Below are 16,662 nucleotides of genomic sequence, written 5' to 3' on the forward strand. Positions count from 1 at the left end.
TGCGTTTTTATTTTTCTAATTATTTTCCAATTATTCTTATTATTTTTCTTATATACACATATATAAACAGAGATTATACAAAAAAGAAAGAAAAAAATACATATTTATATATATAAAATTTTTGTCCTGGATATATATATATTAATAACTATATACATCATATAATACATTATACATTATATAATATAATATAATAATAATAATAATACCTTAATTATATAATAATAATGCCTTAACTTAAAAGACGCTTATATCGATGCATGTGGAAAATGGGCTAATCACGTGATAAGGCATGACCTCGCGTGTGTGTGTATATTATACACTGTATAATATGTATATACTTTTAACTATAACACCAGTAAAGTGCCGCTGCTATATATTCATTTTGATATACACATGGTCAATTGGTAATTGTTCCCTAATTGACGCATCTAATATGACGTTGAATAACGATCGGGAGATATAAAAGTGTTCGCAAGAAACGGATCTATCTAAATCGTCCTATCAAGCGAGCCTCCTTCCCGCCTGTTTCCCTCCCACTCCAAGAAAACGCGCGAGTCTCACGCCCATCTCACGCTCGCTTCCGTCTACGTTATATCGCCTCGTTCACGGCCAATCGCGCGCGCGCGCCCATCGGTGTGAAGTTGCGCGCGCTCGCCGCTGAGCGGAGTAGCGGAGTTCAAGCGAGTTGTTGACGCGCCGCGCGCCGCGCGAACGCACGCGAGTTCACTGGTTCACGCGAATCAGCCGCAGGCGAGGCGAGGGCAGGCGGTAGGTAGTGGACACGTTTTTCGGTTTTCGGCGCCGAGTACCACGCGTGTCTGCTCGCCGATGTTGATCGAAGGCTGAGGCAGAGTCACCGCGGTAGGATGTCAACAGCATTGCAGGAGGGCGACTCCAAGGCGGCCACCGCCGCCGTCGCCGACAACACCGTCGTCGATCATGCCGAGGAACACAGGCTTCGCGCCGGGACCGACAGCTTCCCGAGCATCAACGAGAGGCCGGTCGACGACATCTCCCTCGAGTTCTTCTATCAGCCGCATACGATCACCCTGCTGCTCATCTCCATCGGCGCCGTCATATACTCGGCGTTCGCCAGGTAGCCGCAGGCTCTCACGTTGACCTTTTAGCTCTTTCGAATTCATGCGGATTACGTCTCGCATGAATCTCTTCTCCTTTTGACTCTTCCCTCTTGTCTGTCTTCGCACGATATGAAATATACACCTGTCTCAGTAGGACCGCGTAAGAGACCGAAAGGAATTTCGTGTTCTGAGTGTAATTAGGTTTATATCTGCTACGCGATCAGTATCCAATTTCGATAAGATAATCATCTGAGAGTACAATGCGAAACTCCTTGGTGATAATCTGATATTGTGCTTTAAATGATGCGAGCTTTGTTATGCTATTGCATATAAACGAAACCTTAATTTTTTATAAACAAGAAAATGTTGGTGGAAAGGAAAAAATGTCGTTGCAATTTTTTCTAATTTAAGTAAATATGCAGCTAATTCTATCTATGAAAATACTATAGAGGGATTTCTGTCCTTGGCTCGTCTATTATAAGCCATTCATGCTTTTGTGTTTGGCTTATTTTACATTATATAACTTATATAACTTGCGCCATCAATTCTGCTTGATATTTTATGTCCTTGTTTAGACAGCAGTCCTAATTGTCAGAGATTTAAATTGAATTTGATCTAGCTTGTATTATTAAGTTCAATTTTTCACACAATAGATATATAGAAAAATATGCATCAATTTTTATATGTTTATTACGGCTTGAAACGCAGGTGAACTTTGAAACTTTGATTATTCTTTTAGTCGTTGCTTACAATGGAGTCAATGAGAAAATTTATGTAGATGTAATTCACAAGTCACAGGGGCTAGTGTGTCGTATTGTCGGGATACACAATTATGTTATTAATTTTGTCACATTTAAGTACATTTCTTTCAGAAATACCACCAATGTGGAGGACAACATGTGGGCGGGCATGTTGTGCGTCATTTTCTTCTTCCTCATCATATCTGTCCTGACATTCCCTAACGGTCCATTTACTAGACCTCATCCTGTAGTATGGCGGATAGTATTCGGCTGCAGCGTACTCTATCTGATGTTCCTGCTCTTCCTATTGTTCCAAAACTATGAGACGGTCAGGAGGATCCTGGTATGGGTGGATCCAGGTTTAGCTTCTTTCCACATTGATATGGACAAGGAGTACGGCGTCAACTGCTCGGACGTCACGGTGGAAAAGATTTGGAGCCACCTGGACGTGTTTGCGCTGGCCCACTTCCTCGGCTGGGCCTTCAAGGCTATTCTGATTCGACACCTCGGTATCCTTTGGGCTATCAGCGTCATGTGGGAGGTGACGGAAATCGCCTTTGCTCACTTATTGCCAAACTTTGTCGAGTGCTGGTGGGACGCGTTAATTCTGGACGTTCTAGTGTGTAATGGATTGGGTATCTGGGTAGGCCTGAAGATCTGCTCCATATTAGAGATGAGAGAATACAAGTAAGAGTTAGTTTGAATCTTAAAATGTCCTTTAAATTAATTCGTTTGTAACAAAGAGTTTATTTTGCATAATTTTATTTCTTTTTTTTTCTGTGGAAACTTTATTTCTGTTTCATAAAAGAAGTAGTTTTTCCTTTGTTTCAACGAAAAGTGTTGAAGCATACTGAATCTTTTTATTTGTTTCCTGAATACAGGTGGGTCAGTATTCGTGACATCGAGAGCACCACTGGGAAGCTGAAGCGAGCAATGTTGCAGTTTACTCCTGGCAGTTGGACATCTGTCAGATGGCTGGATCCAACTTGTACACATATGCGATTGGTCGCTTTGTGCCAGTTGGTGATATTCTGGCAAGTTTCTGAGCTGAATACCTTTTTCTTGAAGCACGTGTACGAATTTCCACCATCCCATCCGTTTGTTGTGGCCAGATTAGTATTGATCGGCGTCATAGTCGCGCCGTCCGTTAGGTGAGTAAGAGCACGAATTTTGACATTTAATAAGATGCAAATAATAGTATGCCACATCTTACAAATATTAGGTATGTTAGAATTTTATATTTGTGCCAAATTTGAACATTGAAATTTCAGAACATTGGAAGTGTGATTACTTCAAAAAATTATATTGTTATATATAATTTGTAGATTAAATATTATTAATATTATATATATATCATATTTTATAATGGTATAATTGTAAATTTAAAGCTTCTAATCTAATTTGGTCTCATATATTAATAAATTGATCTAACAAAATACTTTAAAATATGTGAATACAAGCATATTTGAGTATGCGAGATAGGGTTTGTTATCATAAACATAATTACAGACAGTATTACATGTACGTGACTGATCCGACGTGTAGTCGAGTGGGAACTCAGTGTTGGGTTTATGGGGCAATTATGGTGACAGAAGCTTTGCTATGTATACGCCACGGTGCTGCCCTGTTTGAGCGCACTCAAGCTCTCAACATCCTCCTCTGGCTGCTTTGCCAGTCTCTAGTCTCCGTTCTCTGTGTCTACGGCTGCGTTTTGTGGCATCAATACTTCGAGGTAGGTATAAACACGTTCAGATTTTAATCTCTCTCTAGATTTTTAAGAATAGGATTCAGGAAAAATGTTACTACAATATTTTTATTATCAGAGAAAATGAAAGGATAATTATTGCATAATAATTTAAAATGGAAGTATCGTATAAATATCTTTTTTTTTTTACGCAAACTTACAGTGATTTTACGTGTCAACACTGTCAACCTAGATAAGCATTGTTCGTCAATAGCTGATTAATTTTTGTAACTAACTCTCATTGCTCCTTTCAAATGCATGGTGCTGATCACTACAGACAGGAAAGAAAGTCACTATAAGACGGTCCATCTCCTATCTGAACAAGTTTGACACGGATATAAGTGGTATGTGTTAATTGATTACGCGTCATACGATGTGTAATCGCTTAGTGGTTTGCAATCTACTGAGTTTGCGACACTTGATTAATCGTTTGTTTGCTACTGCCATTGTTCTATCACTGTTATTTTCAGTCATCCTAAAACTTGTCCGTGATTTATTCATGACTTGTATGTACATTTATAATATTCTAACTGAACTATCTTGTAAATCTTGTTTTTATTGGTGACTCAAGTAATGAAGAACAACGATTAATCATCCGCAATTTCTGAACTTTAGGATTCTTCAGATCTTTGAATATTAGATTCCCGAGTCTTGGATTCTAGCATTTTTTAAGGCTCCTGGGTACTCGTCGCGGCTATGTTAAATCATGACATCAAAGGCGAGACCATAGGAGCCTTAATTCTGGACTTTTTGGATCTTGAAATACTTTAATTCTTGAATTTCTAAAAATTTTATCCTTTTACATCCTCGGATCTCTTCTTTAAATTCTAAAATATTTATAATAAATTATTTCTTGATTTTTTGAAAAATAATCAGATTAGAGAAATCGATCTTGATTGAAAATTTCTTTTTAATTACATTTCTTTTTCCATGTTTTGTATTTTAATTCAATTTTTCTTTTTTTTTATATCTACTGTATATCTATTCTATATATTTCTATATTCTATATGCGTGTGTGTGTGTATATATATTTTTTTTTCAAATCAAGATTTTTAAAGTTCTCAATCAAATGTCGCAACTCAGTCGACGTTGAAGCGACAGTCTCGACGTGCTATTTACGAACGTATCTGTGTATTTCAGGGAATATGGTTCGTCGTACGAAATCCGTGGAAGAATTGGATAAGAAGAAATTGTGAGAGGAAAAGTGAAAACCGCTTGATCGTGAACTGTGGACACTAATTATACTTTCTAGTCGAATGGGACAATCGCGCGTAAGAGTAAGATGGATGATGATGCGTGCGTGCGATTGTTTATGACGTGGTATGAGTGGTCTCCAAAGCTGTTGTTACTTTTGTTCCTCAGAATAAATGGAGAACGTTATTATCGCTTCAAGTGATCCGCGGGCGCTCGTATTTAGCGTTTCATCAAATTCGATGGAAAAACTATTCGCGTAAAAATCATTTATAGGTAGATTCGTATTCATTTAGTGATTACATTGTTCATTTACTTTCATGTTCTCTTTTAGTTACCTCGCAAATGATGCGCTTGCGGCAACCTGTTCATCGAAGCATTGCTTTTAATCTTAAGACACACGTTTTTATTGTATGTGAATGAGAATCTCTTCATATATTGAAGGATACAGAAGCAAAACATATGTTCTCCAACTTCTTTTTTTTATTTTTAGAACTAAGGACAGTTTTACGCCTCAATCACGGATGAAACCGTGATGAAATTGACGCTTGGTATTTCTAATTCGATTTCGAAACTGCATGTTAAAGATATTGATACGCGAATCTCGTAAGATGGACCGATCCAAGTTTTGTTTCTGTGTCTGTCGATTAGCCCGCGATTAATCATAGCCGATTGGCTCATTTGCTAGATCGCAACGTCCGCGGGTGCTCGTTCAGTCCTATTTTCCGCGAACGGCCCTCACTCTGGGATCATCGCAGTCTCCTTGGTCTCTATGTACGGGAACACGCTGCAAACGTCGTTGGGCGCGATCTGCGAGCCAAGTGGGCAGTTCCATGCCTCGGCAAGAAGCTTGTCGTTCGACGCCGAGACGAATACGCGGATCCGACTCGGTAGGTCCTCGCTCTCATACAGGGAGACGTACGACGACGCGAGTGGCATCTTCGTGCAATACGTCTGGAACGGCAGAGATATAAAAATGTTAATCATCTGAGGCAACTCGACGATGGTCAAAGGTTTCGAGGAAATTAAGAATCGACCGTGATCATTGCAGATTTTCGGGCTTATCTGAATAGTCATACAGGATCACACGATTCTCCGGCATGCTCCGAGAGAAATCATTCGCCTCATTAAATGAACTGCTGTTAATGTAAAACGAACTGTGAGAACAGTACCTGAGCGTAGGCGAGGTAGAATAATTGGTCGATGCGGAGTTGTATCCATGGTAGTCTCTTCGCATCTGACTTCGTAAGAGCCAAAGTATCATAGGCTAGTCTGAGTCCCATAATTTCAGACAACCGCTCGTTCAAGGTCAACCGCGGGATCTAGAATATTTACACATGTCGACATTTTGCGTCTACGAACGATTTAATAAATCAAGCGTTACGCAAAAGAAGCATCACGTTTGTTATGTTAAACCTTGAACAGAGTCTTTCTAACTATCCTTTCTCCCGTTTTGTTATTTATTGTATTTTACAACGAGGGAAATTATGCGTTATGGGACTAAGCATTCTTAAGCAGCTTACCCTAAAGGATACGGTTTGGTTAGTGAAGGGTAACGTCATGTTCATTGGTTCTTGGTACAGGTTCTCCTTTTGACAGTTGATGTAATCGTCGAAATGAGTGTTTGTGAGAGTGTTTCCAAACATCAGGGAATTCTGAGTATTCCTAGTTTGGTCCCAATAGTGTATACCTGTTACAAAGAACGATTCGGATAATAGAAGATTTAAAAGATGTTAGGAAAAAATGATTATTGTGATTTATTTTAATTTTTTAAATTTTTTCTTGAAATCTCTCTCAATATTATGCAATTCTTTTCAATTATTTTAAATTTTAATATGAATGATATATATAGTTGCATAGTAGATCTGAGAAATGATAAGGAAAAAGTTATTAATGATTTGTAAGATTTCTAGGTATTTGTATTATTAGTACATTTACCATTTGTGTCGAAATGATGGGCGATTTGGTGAGCTATTAAATTCCCAAGCGTTGCCAGCAGAAGATAGTCAAAAGATGATTTGTCGTTTATTAAGGACCAATCGATGATACCATAAGGAATCACGATAAGGTTTAGGGGATAGATCACTCGGGCCTTGGACTGGAATGGCGTGGCATAGTATGTCCAACTGCAATTTATGAAAGTAATATAAACGTAGATTTGAAAAGATTTTCCACACAAGTCGGAGAACTTATAAAGAAATTGAAAATTCTTAAAATTAAAGGACAAAAATTTTGATCTAGATTTATGATTTTTAATATAAATATGTAGAGTTAAACAAGCGTCTTTCTACGACAATTCTACGAATACTTTTAAGTTGGATTAATTAATTGGTCGCACTGAATTAATTATTTGTATCTTATTTACATTTGTTTTGGGTCACCAACTTGTCTTCTCAATTCGGCGTACATTAGAGTTCTGTATCTTTTCAGCAGAATCATTGAAGTGTTAAAATAATCGTACAGGGTTATCTGAAAGTTGATTGTCAATATGTACAGAGCATAATTGAAAAAATCAAGCAAGACACGGAATGATTTTTAATTACATGCCAATACAGAAGATGAATTCAAAATCCAAAATAAGAAAAAGACGGTACACGTTATATGAATGTGTAAATGTTATAAAAACCTTTGTGTTGTAAAATGTTTTACCTCTGATACATTATACTCGCTATATAGTAAGTCTCTGTTCTTGAAATAGGAAACAACTGGTAGTGCGAGCTCCAGACTGTTGATCTTTTTTAACAATTCTTCTCGTCCTTTCTCTTTCGCCCATTGCGCTTCTTGCATTTTTATTGATAACGTTTGTTTCAACTCGTTGAATATTTTTTCTATCTATTGAATGAAATAATAGCAAAAAAGACACAAATAATTCGTAAATTTGAAAAATTGGGCATTTATTTACATTTAATATATCTATATTAAATTTTATTTATATTTAAAATCACTTACCATACTATTCATTTGCTCTATTTCGTGATCGGCAAAAGATGATATATATAAACTGGACGCCTCCAACTTCAGAAGATAGGTAGCCACATGCAAACAATGATCCTTCACATTATCGCGCTTCGGCAAGACCAGCTGTGAAGAATTTCACTTTATCGTATCAATAAAAATAATTTTTATTAATACAAAATACTATAAAATTGTTAAAAACCAATTTCATTATTCGTTAAATTGTAATGTACTTTATATACATATGTTTCATATTTATTTCAGTTAAATTTACGTACGTATTTTTATTTTATTATATTTGAAGGCAAAGTATCTTAACATGTAAATTACCTCACGATAAAGTCTGTGCGCATATAATCCCATTATCGCATTGTTAAGACCCATAGGATCCTTTTTAGCGTATTCTTCTAATTTGCGTAAACCTTTAGTCAACGCGGTATAGAAATAAACTTGAATACTCTCGCTAGTGTTCATGTCCAGTCCTGTTAACGAGGGAATTAATTGCGCCCAATTTACCTGCGAGAGAAAATTGAAGGGAAGGGTAAGAGCTAAAAATGTAACACTCTAACTAAAAGATTGGAGTTAAATATTCTATTTCACAATTTTTTGTCTTTTTTATGGAAAAATTACTAAAATTCCCTGCGTTGTCACTTACGAGATTACTGTTGCTCTGCAATTCCTCTAAACTGACTTTGCTATAATTGTTCATCAAGTATGCTTCCCGTACTTCACTTTTAGACGGAAAGTTCTGCGAAATTAATGCAAGATAGCATTTTATTGATGAATAAAAATAGTTATCAAAGGCTCTGTCATTTAATTACCGAAAAGTACTCTTGCATTATAATAGAATCAATCACGTCAACGGTTTTTTCTATGTACTCTGATTCATTCTGTTCTGAATAGCTGGCATTTAAGCCTTTAAAAACGTTAAGCTCTGTTAGCGCTTTCCTGATAGATCTCATAAACCCACTCGTATCGTTCTGTAAAAAAAAAATTATTCGCTTTTTCTTCTATACACGCTTTACTATTAATCCATTTTATTAATTTTCTAATTTATATTTTATAATTGACAAATATTGTTTAAAAATTAACAAGTTTATAATTATCTACTAATTGTAGATGAAGAGAAAGAGCATTGACTAAATTAGACATATTAAAAAACTAAAAAAGGATTTTATAAAAACAAAAGAAAAATTATTTTTTATTTCTTCGTATTAATAAAATTTAACTTTCCCTTCAAACAATTTGCGATAGTTTAAGCGATTTGTACCTTACAGCTTTTATAATTATTGTACAAAATTTCGAGATCCACATATTGTCCTTTCATCTCGAATTTGTCCTCAGAACACGGATCTTCCGCATATTCCGCTTTGAAAGGACTCTCGTATGTAGTAGGACCTATCTTCAACGTGAAAATCTTTGGACGATATTCGTCCAATTCTGGCACGACGTCAAATAAAAGAGCGCTGAAGAGAAATAATCCTAATTTATAAATTTTATTTCAATGAACCTTCCTGAGAACTTACCTATGGTGTAACATTAATTGAGCGAATAATTTGGTGAAGTTCGTGTAATGATCAGACCACGTGGCAGGTATATAGAACTGTCCTATTTTTTTTAACGCGTCATTAGCTGCAACAGAATTGATTAACGGCCGACAATTTTATATAATTTTACTATATGTTTACATTCACGTAAATCTTTACCTCAAAAAAACCTAAGTAACAAGTGGTAGATCTTTATATCTCGAAAAATCTCGAAAAAATCTAAGCAGTAGTATCTTTATTTCCGAAAAATTATAACCCAAGTGATACACGTCACAAAATTATGTTACCTTATCAAAAAGAAGAGTCGCGTTTCAAGTGATCTATTACAATTACAAAAAAGAAATGATATCTCTTTAAGTTAGAGCGCCAATTACAGAGAGAACATGTATATTGCCTCAAAAAATAATTGTTGCACTACATTGAAAAATCTTTACATTGTGTCAATTAGAAAAGAATGTATAATAACAATTTTATAAGATTAAAAAATTTTATTTAAATTTAACAAGGGAATACAAGATATTTAAATACAAAGTTATTTACATGTGTATTTTTTAATGGCCACAAAGAATTACAGAAGTAACAGTACAAAATAAAAATATTTTATTAAAATACATAAATTTTTCTTGTAAAAAAACTTGGCGCTGCTAGACCTCGAAATTTTAAATAAATAAAAACAACAATAAATAAAAATAATTCAGAGAAGAATACAATGGGAGTAATATTAAATGATTATCAGCGTGGATGTGGGAGTGAGTGATATGGATGTGCGTGACTACGCGGACGGCGGATAATGCGGCTTATAATTAAGTATAGAATAAGTTTATTTATTTATTTAAAATTTCGAGGTCTAGCAGCGCCAAGTTTTTTTACAAGAAAAATTTATGTATTTTAATAAAATATTTTTATTTTGTACTGTTACTTCTGTAATTCTTTGTGGCCATTAAAAAATACACATGTAAATAACTTTGTATTTAAATATCTTGTATTCCCTTGTTAAATTTAAATAAAATTTTTTAATCTTATAAAATTGTTATTATACATTCTTTTCTAATTGACACAATGTAAAGATTTTTCAATGTAGTGCAACAATTATTTTTTGAGGCAATATACATGTTCTCTCTGTAATTGGCGCTCTAACTTAAAGAGATATCATTTCTTTTTTGTAATTGTAATAGATCACTTGAAACGCGACTCTTCTTTTTGATAAGGTAACATAATTTTGTGACGTGTATCACTTGGGTTATAATTTTTCGGAAATAAAGATACTACTGCTTAGATTTTTTCGAGATTTTTCGAGATATAAAGATCTACCACTTGTTACTTAGGTTTTTTTGAGGTATAATACTACCACTTTCTTTTTTTTTTTAGGTAACAACATATACACTACTATACGTGTACTTGGCGCCTTTTTTTACTTCTTTTAAAAAAGGTAATTTTGTGCGGATATCACGCCTTTTTGTAGTATATTACGCATTGTATAAACAGTATGTACAGGATAAAGCTATTTGGAGGTATAATACTACCACTTTGTTTTTCTCGAGGTAACAACATAACAGGGTAACAACATAATACATATACACTATTATGCGTGTACTTGGCGCTCATTTTACCTTTTTTTTAAAAAGGTAATTTTGTACGGATATCACGCCTTTTTGTAGTGTTACGCAACTTAATCTTATAAACAATATATCTTATAATTTCATAAACCGTATATAATACAAGGTATGAAGCTAAAAGTGTTACGGACTATTATTTCTAAAGAAAACAACAATTTAATATTTTGCTCAGTTTTTTAAAAATAATAATCTGTAACCCTTTTAGTTGTACACCTTGTATATATTTTTCAATTTCAACATAAAACATAATCGCAATAAAGCATGATTAATGTTAATAAGTCGTTAACTGTAAAATTTTTTATTTATTTTTATTTGCGTGTCTTACTGAATGTTGTTCGCAACTGTATATGTACCGATATCTTCAGGTATCGATATTTTTGATAATTATTTTTACGTCAGACATAATTTTAATTCATCCAATTTTTATTATGTCTAAACATAATTTTTGTCCAATTTTTGTTATGTCTAGACATAATTTTAATTCAGCGATTTTTATTATGTCATGACATAATTTTAATTCTGCCGCTAGGGAAATTTTAAGTCGATTTTTATGAATCAAGCTTGAATTCAATGTTTAGGTGTCCCAGGTTGCCGATGACGAGGTCCACATAGCGCGCTCTATAGTTTTCGGTGTTCAGGTGTATTAATACCTTGAATTTGATGGCCACGTGTTCCAAGTTGCCGATGACGAGGTCCACATAGTGCGCTTCGTAGTTTTCGGTGTCTACATGTATTAATACCTCGAATTCGATATCTACGTGTCCTACATTGGGTGCGTTCAGCCGATACTTTGCTAGCCTAGCAATCGTGAGCAGTCGCTCGTTTTCGCTCGTTTCCTCTTTTTTGACTTACTGGATTAAAAAAAGAAGAAACGAGCAAAAACGAGCAACTGCTCACAATTGCTAGGCTAGCGGAGTATCGGCTGAACGCACCCATTCAGATTTAAAGTTATTAATACACCTAGACACCAAAAATTATGAAGCGCATTATGTGGACCTCGTTATCAGCAACCTGGGACACCTAGACATCAATTTCAAGGTATTAATACACGTAGACACCGAAAACTACGGAGCGCAATATGTGGACCTTGTCATCGGCAACCTGGGACACCTAAACATTGAATTCAACATATTATTACACCTGGACACCGAAAACTACGAAGCGCACTATGTGGACCTCGTCATCGGCAACCTGGGACACGTAGACATCAAATTCAACGTACGATTACACCTGGACACCGGAAACTATGAAGCGCACTATCTGGATCCCGTCATCGGCAACCTGGGATACGTGGACATCGAATTCAAAATATTAATACACGTAGACACCGAAAACTACGGAGCGCATTATCTGGATCCCGTCATCGGCAACCTGGGACTCGTGGACATCAAATTCAAGATATTAATACACGTAGACACCAAAAACTACGGAGCGCACTATGTAGACCTCGTCATCGGCAACCTGGGACACGTAGACATCGAATTCAACGTACAATTACACCTGGACACCGAAATCTATGAAGCGCATTATCTGGATCCCGTCATCGGCAACCTGAGACACGTGGACATCGAATTCAAGATATTAATACACGTAGACACCAAAAACTACGGAGCGCACTGTGTGGACCTCGTCATCGGCAACCTGGGACACCTAGACATCGCATTCAACGTACGATTACACCTGGACACCAAAAACTATGAAGCGCATTATCTGGATCCCGTCATCGGCAACCTGGGACACGTGGACATCGAATTCAAGATATTAATACACGTAGACACCAAAAACTACGGAGCGCACTATGTGGACCTCGTCATCGGCAACCTGGGACACCTAGACATCGAATTCAACGTACGATTACACCTGGACACCGAAAACTATGAAGCGCATTATCTGGATCCCGTTATCGGCAACCTGGGACACGTGGACATCGAATTCAAGATATTAATACACGTAGACACCAAAAACTACGGAGCGCACTATGTGGACCTCGTCATCGGCAACCTGGGACACGTAGACATCGAATTCAACGTATTATTACACCTGGACACCGAAAACTATAAAGCGCACTATCTGGACCTTGTCATCGGCAACCTGGGATACATAGACATCAAATTCAAGCTTGATTCATAAGAATCGACTTAAAAATTCCCTAGCGGCACTTTCTGCCAAGCATAGAGAACCTACTTTTCCGTTGACTCAATATTTATTATATATATACCTAATTTTTACTTAAATAGAAATCTTCCTCCTGACCGATAAGTTTATCGACCTAATTTTGAAATACGCGCGCGATATCGAAACTGGCGATACCTGCGCCGCCAGCGTCGAAAAAGTGAAAGTGACGTTTCTCTGATAGATCGCGGCGTTAGGAGGAGGAGGAGGAGGAGGAGGAGGAGGAGGAGGAGGAGTATCTTAAAAATAAATTTTCACATTTGGACTTTGCGTCGCAATATCTCCGCTCGTAAGGCACGTAGCGGAATATTATGAGAGAAACCCCCCCCTAATTGGACCCCAAGCTATCGATCAAGCCTACTTAGAACTTGATCCGTTCACACGTTATCGAGATCTCAACATCTCGGGTACTCGCAACCCGTCGCGTCGCGTAAAAGAGTCACGGTCGGTCTCGCTCCGCGTGTACTTGGCGCGAGACACTACCGTGTCTCTTGATTCATTAAATACTACACGGCTTCAATTTACCCATTCTTGCTCTTTCACTAAACATCATATTTCTTTCGTATTGCACGCAGCTGTCGTAATATGTTGCGAAAGTCGAATGCACGTTCTCATGCTTCTCCTTTAACATCTGATCTAAAATTATTTAGAACAATTATTATCACATAATGAGAGATGTAAACATATTCAATAATTAATCTCTGTAGCAAAGTCAATCTTTTTCATCTTGGATCAAGATGAATGCTTCCTGCATGGTTTGATTTGCATGCTATTTATTATTTATTAGCAATTATGCGTTATAATCTTACCGGCGATTCGTTGGTAATTCTTAGATCTCCGAACTAGATCTCCGTCTGTCAACTGTGGATTTGCTTCAAAACCACCGCAGGCATACTCGTAGAAATCGTCGCAAGGATCTGCCAAGTGATTCATGTAGGACAATATCTTGCTGGCGACATGCTTGCAGTGTCCTGTCTCGCAAACGCTCGTATTCTTATCAGGAAATGTGGTCCTTGTCGCCCTTGTGGTCCTTGTCGTAGTCGAGGGATTTGTTTCATTGTAACTTATTGAAACGGTTGTGCTGGTTGTATGGTTGTAAGAACTAGAAGTAGCAGTTGCGTTCGTATAATTGGACGTGGAAGGTATGCTGTATTTCTCCATTTCATCAAAAGTCACGTTGTATTTCTCGGTAGTATAATTCTCCTCGTTCATAGTCGTTTCATTCATTACGTTTTCAGCTTCCTATAAAGTTAAATAATATCATAAATATTGATATATGTAAGTTTTGCAGATTTGAAAATATCTATGTAAAAAATCTAATTTATAGAAAGAATTAAGTTTTATATTATAATAGAAAAAAATGAATGATATATATATATGGACTTTCACACAATAATGAAACTAGCCTAATGTGGAGTGAATAAAAGACATTGAGAATACAACGCAATTATTGGTGAGTGAGTTATCCAAATTACAATATTTAATTATACGTATTGTTAATACTTTAACTTTATTGTTAATAATAATTAAATATTGTTATTTTGATAACTCACGCACCAATAACCGCGTTGTATTCTCAATGCCCTTTATTAACTCCACATTCGTTAATTAATACGTTATATCAAATCAATTTCAATGCATTAGACTTTCATTTATACATTTTTAACTTCCGTTGTTGTTGATGAAAACTTCTCATCCATAAGTGGAGTATAATTTATTGTGGAAGAAGAACTCTCTCTCGTTACGATCTTATTAATTAACGTCGCATTGTACTCCGTGACTGTAGATTCCTCATAATTTAAATGTTTTGTTGTAAAATTTTCAGTATCTCTATCTTCTTCAGGGTCTGATTGAGTTGGCAACGTTGAAATAATATCACTCGTTACCTCGAATTGTGAGTCCTCAGAATTATTCTTATCGGAGGGATATTTAGCACTTGCGTTTTCTTTAAGATCAATCTGATGAAAACTCGGCACCGTTGAAAATGTAATATCATCAATACCGATCCTTAATCTCTCATATTTTTTAGTAAAATTCTCGGAAGCGTTGTCTTCGAGACCATTTGACCGAGCTGACAATGTTGGAGTTATAATATTATTAGTTACAATGTCAACTTCTGATTTATTCAAATTGTAATATCCATCAGTAGAATCGTTCGTAGAAGTCTTAACGAATTTTGAAGTCACCACATCCTTTATAATATCAACAATCGTAACGCATTTTAACGTAGTGGTGCTGATGGTTGGTCTACTCGGCGATGTTAAAGCTGCTTCTTTAACGATAACATCATCAGTCACAATATCATGCCGATCATGCGGCAATGTAGACAAGTCGATGCTTTCTTCTGTAGTTTGTATATCTTTTACGATTTCCTTCGTGATGTAGTCCTCAGTATCTTCTTGAGCTATAGAAGCAGGCGATGTTATTTCATCTACGCTCTTTTCGAAGTAACGCTCGAAATAACGAGAGCCTTTAACATTTCTTAGAATATTATCCTTAGAATAATCTATAGTAATGGCATCGTTATCTTCTATTGGTCTATTGGTTCTGTTGTCTATGATCGGTGTACTGTGTGTGGATGTAATTGTTGAAATTACTGTTTTTGGAGGTTTCAGAGTTCTTGAAAGAACTGCCCTTTCTGTCGTTGAAGTTCTTTGAGTTGTTGATGAATCTGTCATGATTGTTGTTTCCTTTGTGCGTTCTTGATGATGATGCTGTTTAAAATACCCAATAAAATTATTTAAAGGTAAATAAATTTATTAGCAATGAATATTAATAAGTAAATTCAAAAAGAAAGACACTTATATATATATATATAAGTGTCTTTATATATATATATATATATATATATATATATATATATATATATATATATATAGAAGAGACATGTTGCAGGAAATATCTTATTAAATTTTTTTTTCTTTAAGAATTTTTCGGAAAATGTTTGCTAAGACAATTAAGCCAACAATTAAGAAGAAAATTGTGCGTAAAATTTGTAATGATTTCTGTGAAATTTTCTTAAATTTGTTAAATAAGTTGCTTCCTATTTTTTATATAATTTACTTATATATTTAGATTGTCTGAAGATATTTTACTCATAATACACCTGTGGCTCGTGTTCAATATATCGATCCTTGTATTCTTTTTGATTCCGCATCTTCCAGGGTACGCAGGCGAGTATAAGGATAAGGCATATGAAGAAGAAGATGAGCAGGGTGATGAGGCAGCTTCTGTACGACTGATCCCGTTGAGCGGCCTTGCCCTGCTCCCGATTGTTAATCTGATACGTTTTGCGGAGCGGCATGGTTTCTTCAACACAGTTAACTCACAACTATATACGTCAATTGGAACGCAGCTAAGAAAGTCTCGATTCTACATTGTAATGAATATGCGACGTATTTTTGCTTCTAATCTTCCAAGATTGATTGCGGTTTTCACTGACCGCTTCCTTTCAAATATCACAAAAATTATCACAAGATAATAGCTTGCACACAACAGAATGTTTAGATTGACCCTAAACTAGTAGTAAATTCAACTTTCTTTTTCATTCAGTATAAAATATTCTACTTAGGTGTAATGTAAATATTAATTTAAAAAGTTGATAAATTTATTTAA

At 35.8% G+C, this 16,662-nt stretch overlaps 2 protein-coding genes across 5 annotated transcripts; one reads left to right on the top strand and one right to left on the bottom strand.

Annotated features, from left to right (window-relative positions):
- Positions 1-645: 645 nt before the first annotated feature.
- Positions 646-6,150, top strand: L(3)77cdf (phosphatidylserine synthase 1 homolog l(3)77CDf). Of its 2 annotated transcripts, XM_077406591.1 has the most exons (6): positions 649-1,099; positions 1,955-2,509; positions 2,704-2,973; positions 3,332-3,554; positions 3,844-3,910; positions 4,707-6,150. In XM_077406591.1, exons 1-6 carry the CDS (start codon positions 870-872, stop codon positions 4,760-4,762), a joined length of 1,401 nt encoding a protein of 466 aa, XP_077262717.1. In that variant the 5' UTR covers positions 649-869; the 3' UTR covers positions 4,763-6,150. The 2 variants fall into 2 exon arrangements, with proteins under 2 accessions (XP_077262718.1, XP_077262717.1); XM_077406592.1 differs by lacking the exon at positions 3,844-3,910 and having other exon boundaries at positions 646-1,099.
- Positions 5,446-16,610, bottom strand: LOC143897725 (endothelin-converting enzyme 2). Of its 3 annotated transcripts, none has more exons than XM_077406579.1 (16): positions 16,154-16,610; positions 14,706-15,761; positions 13,857-14,289; positions 13,573-13,683; positions 9,239-9,344; positions 8,983-9,178; positions 8,534-8,692; positions 8,368-8,460; positions 8,043-8,228; positions 7,707-7,838; positions 7,407-7,589; positions 7,123-7,226; positions 6,696-6,883; positions 6,281-6,447; positions 5,930-6,079; positions 5,446-5,711 (listed from the first exon to the last, which is right to left on the bottom strand). In XM_077406579.1, exons 1-16 carry the CDS (start codon positions 16,349-16,351, stop codon positions 5,496-5,498), a joined length of 3,678 nt encoding a protein of 1,225 aa, XP_077262705.1. In that variant the 5' UTR covers positions 16,352-16,610; the 3' UTR covers positions 5,446-5,495. The 3 variants fall into 3 exon arrangements, with proteins under 3 accessions (XP_077262705.1, XP_077262706.1, XP_077262707.1); XM_077406580.1 differs by having other exon boundaries at positions 7,407-7,585; positions 7,703-7,838; XM_077406581.1 differs by having other exon boundaries at positions 16,143-16,278.
- Between the last annotated feature and the right edge of the window lie 52 nt (positions 16,611-16,662).

Source organism: Temnothorax americanus, unplaced genomic scaffold (genome assembly GCF_048541705.1).
Source record: "Temnothorax americanus isolate GAGA-0224 unplaced genomic scaffold, ASM4854170v1 Scaffold21, whole genome shotgun sequence".
NCBI classification, from domain to species: domain Eukaryota; kingdom Metazoa; phylum Arthropoda; class Insecta; order Hymenoptera; family Formicidae; genus Temnothorax; species Temnothorax americanus.

Coding starts and splice junctions, on each gene's coding strand:
- LOC143897725 (XM_077406579.1), bottom strand. CDS start 16,351: ATGCCGCTCCGCAAAACGTATCAGATTAACAATCGGGAGCAGGGCAAG. Junction 7,839..8,042: donor CGCACAGACTTTATCGTGAG/GTAATTTACATG, acceptor AATTCTTCACAG/CTGGTCTTGCCGAAGCGCGA. Junction 6,884..7,122: donor GTTGGTGACCCAAAACAAAT/GTAAATAAGATA, acceptor CATAAATTGCAG/TTGGACATACTATGCCACGC.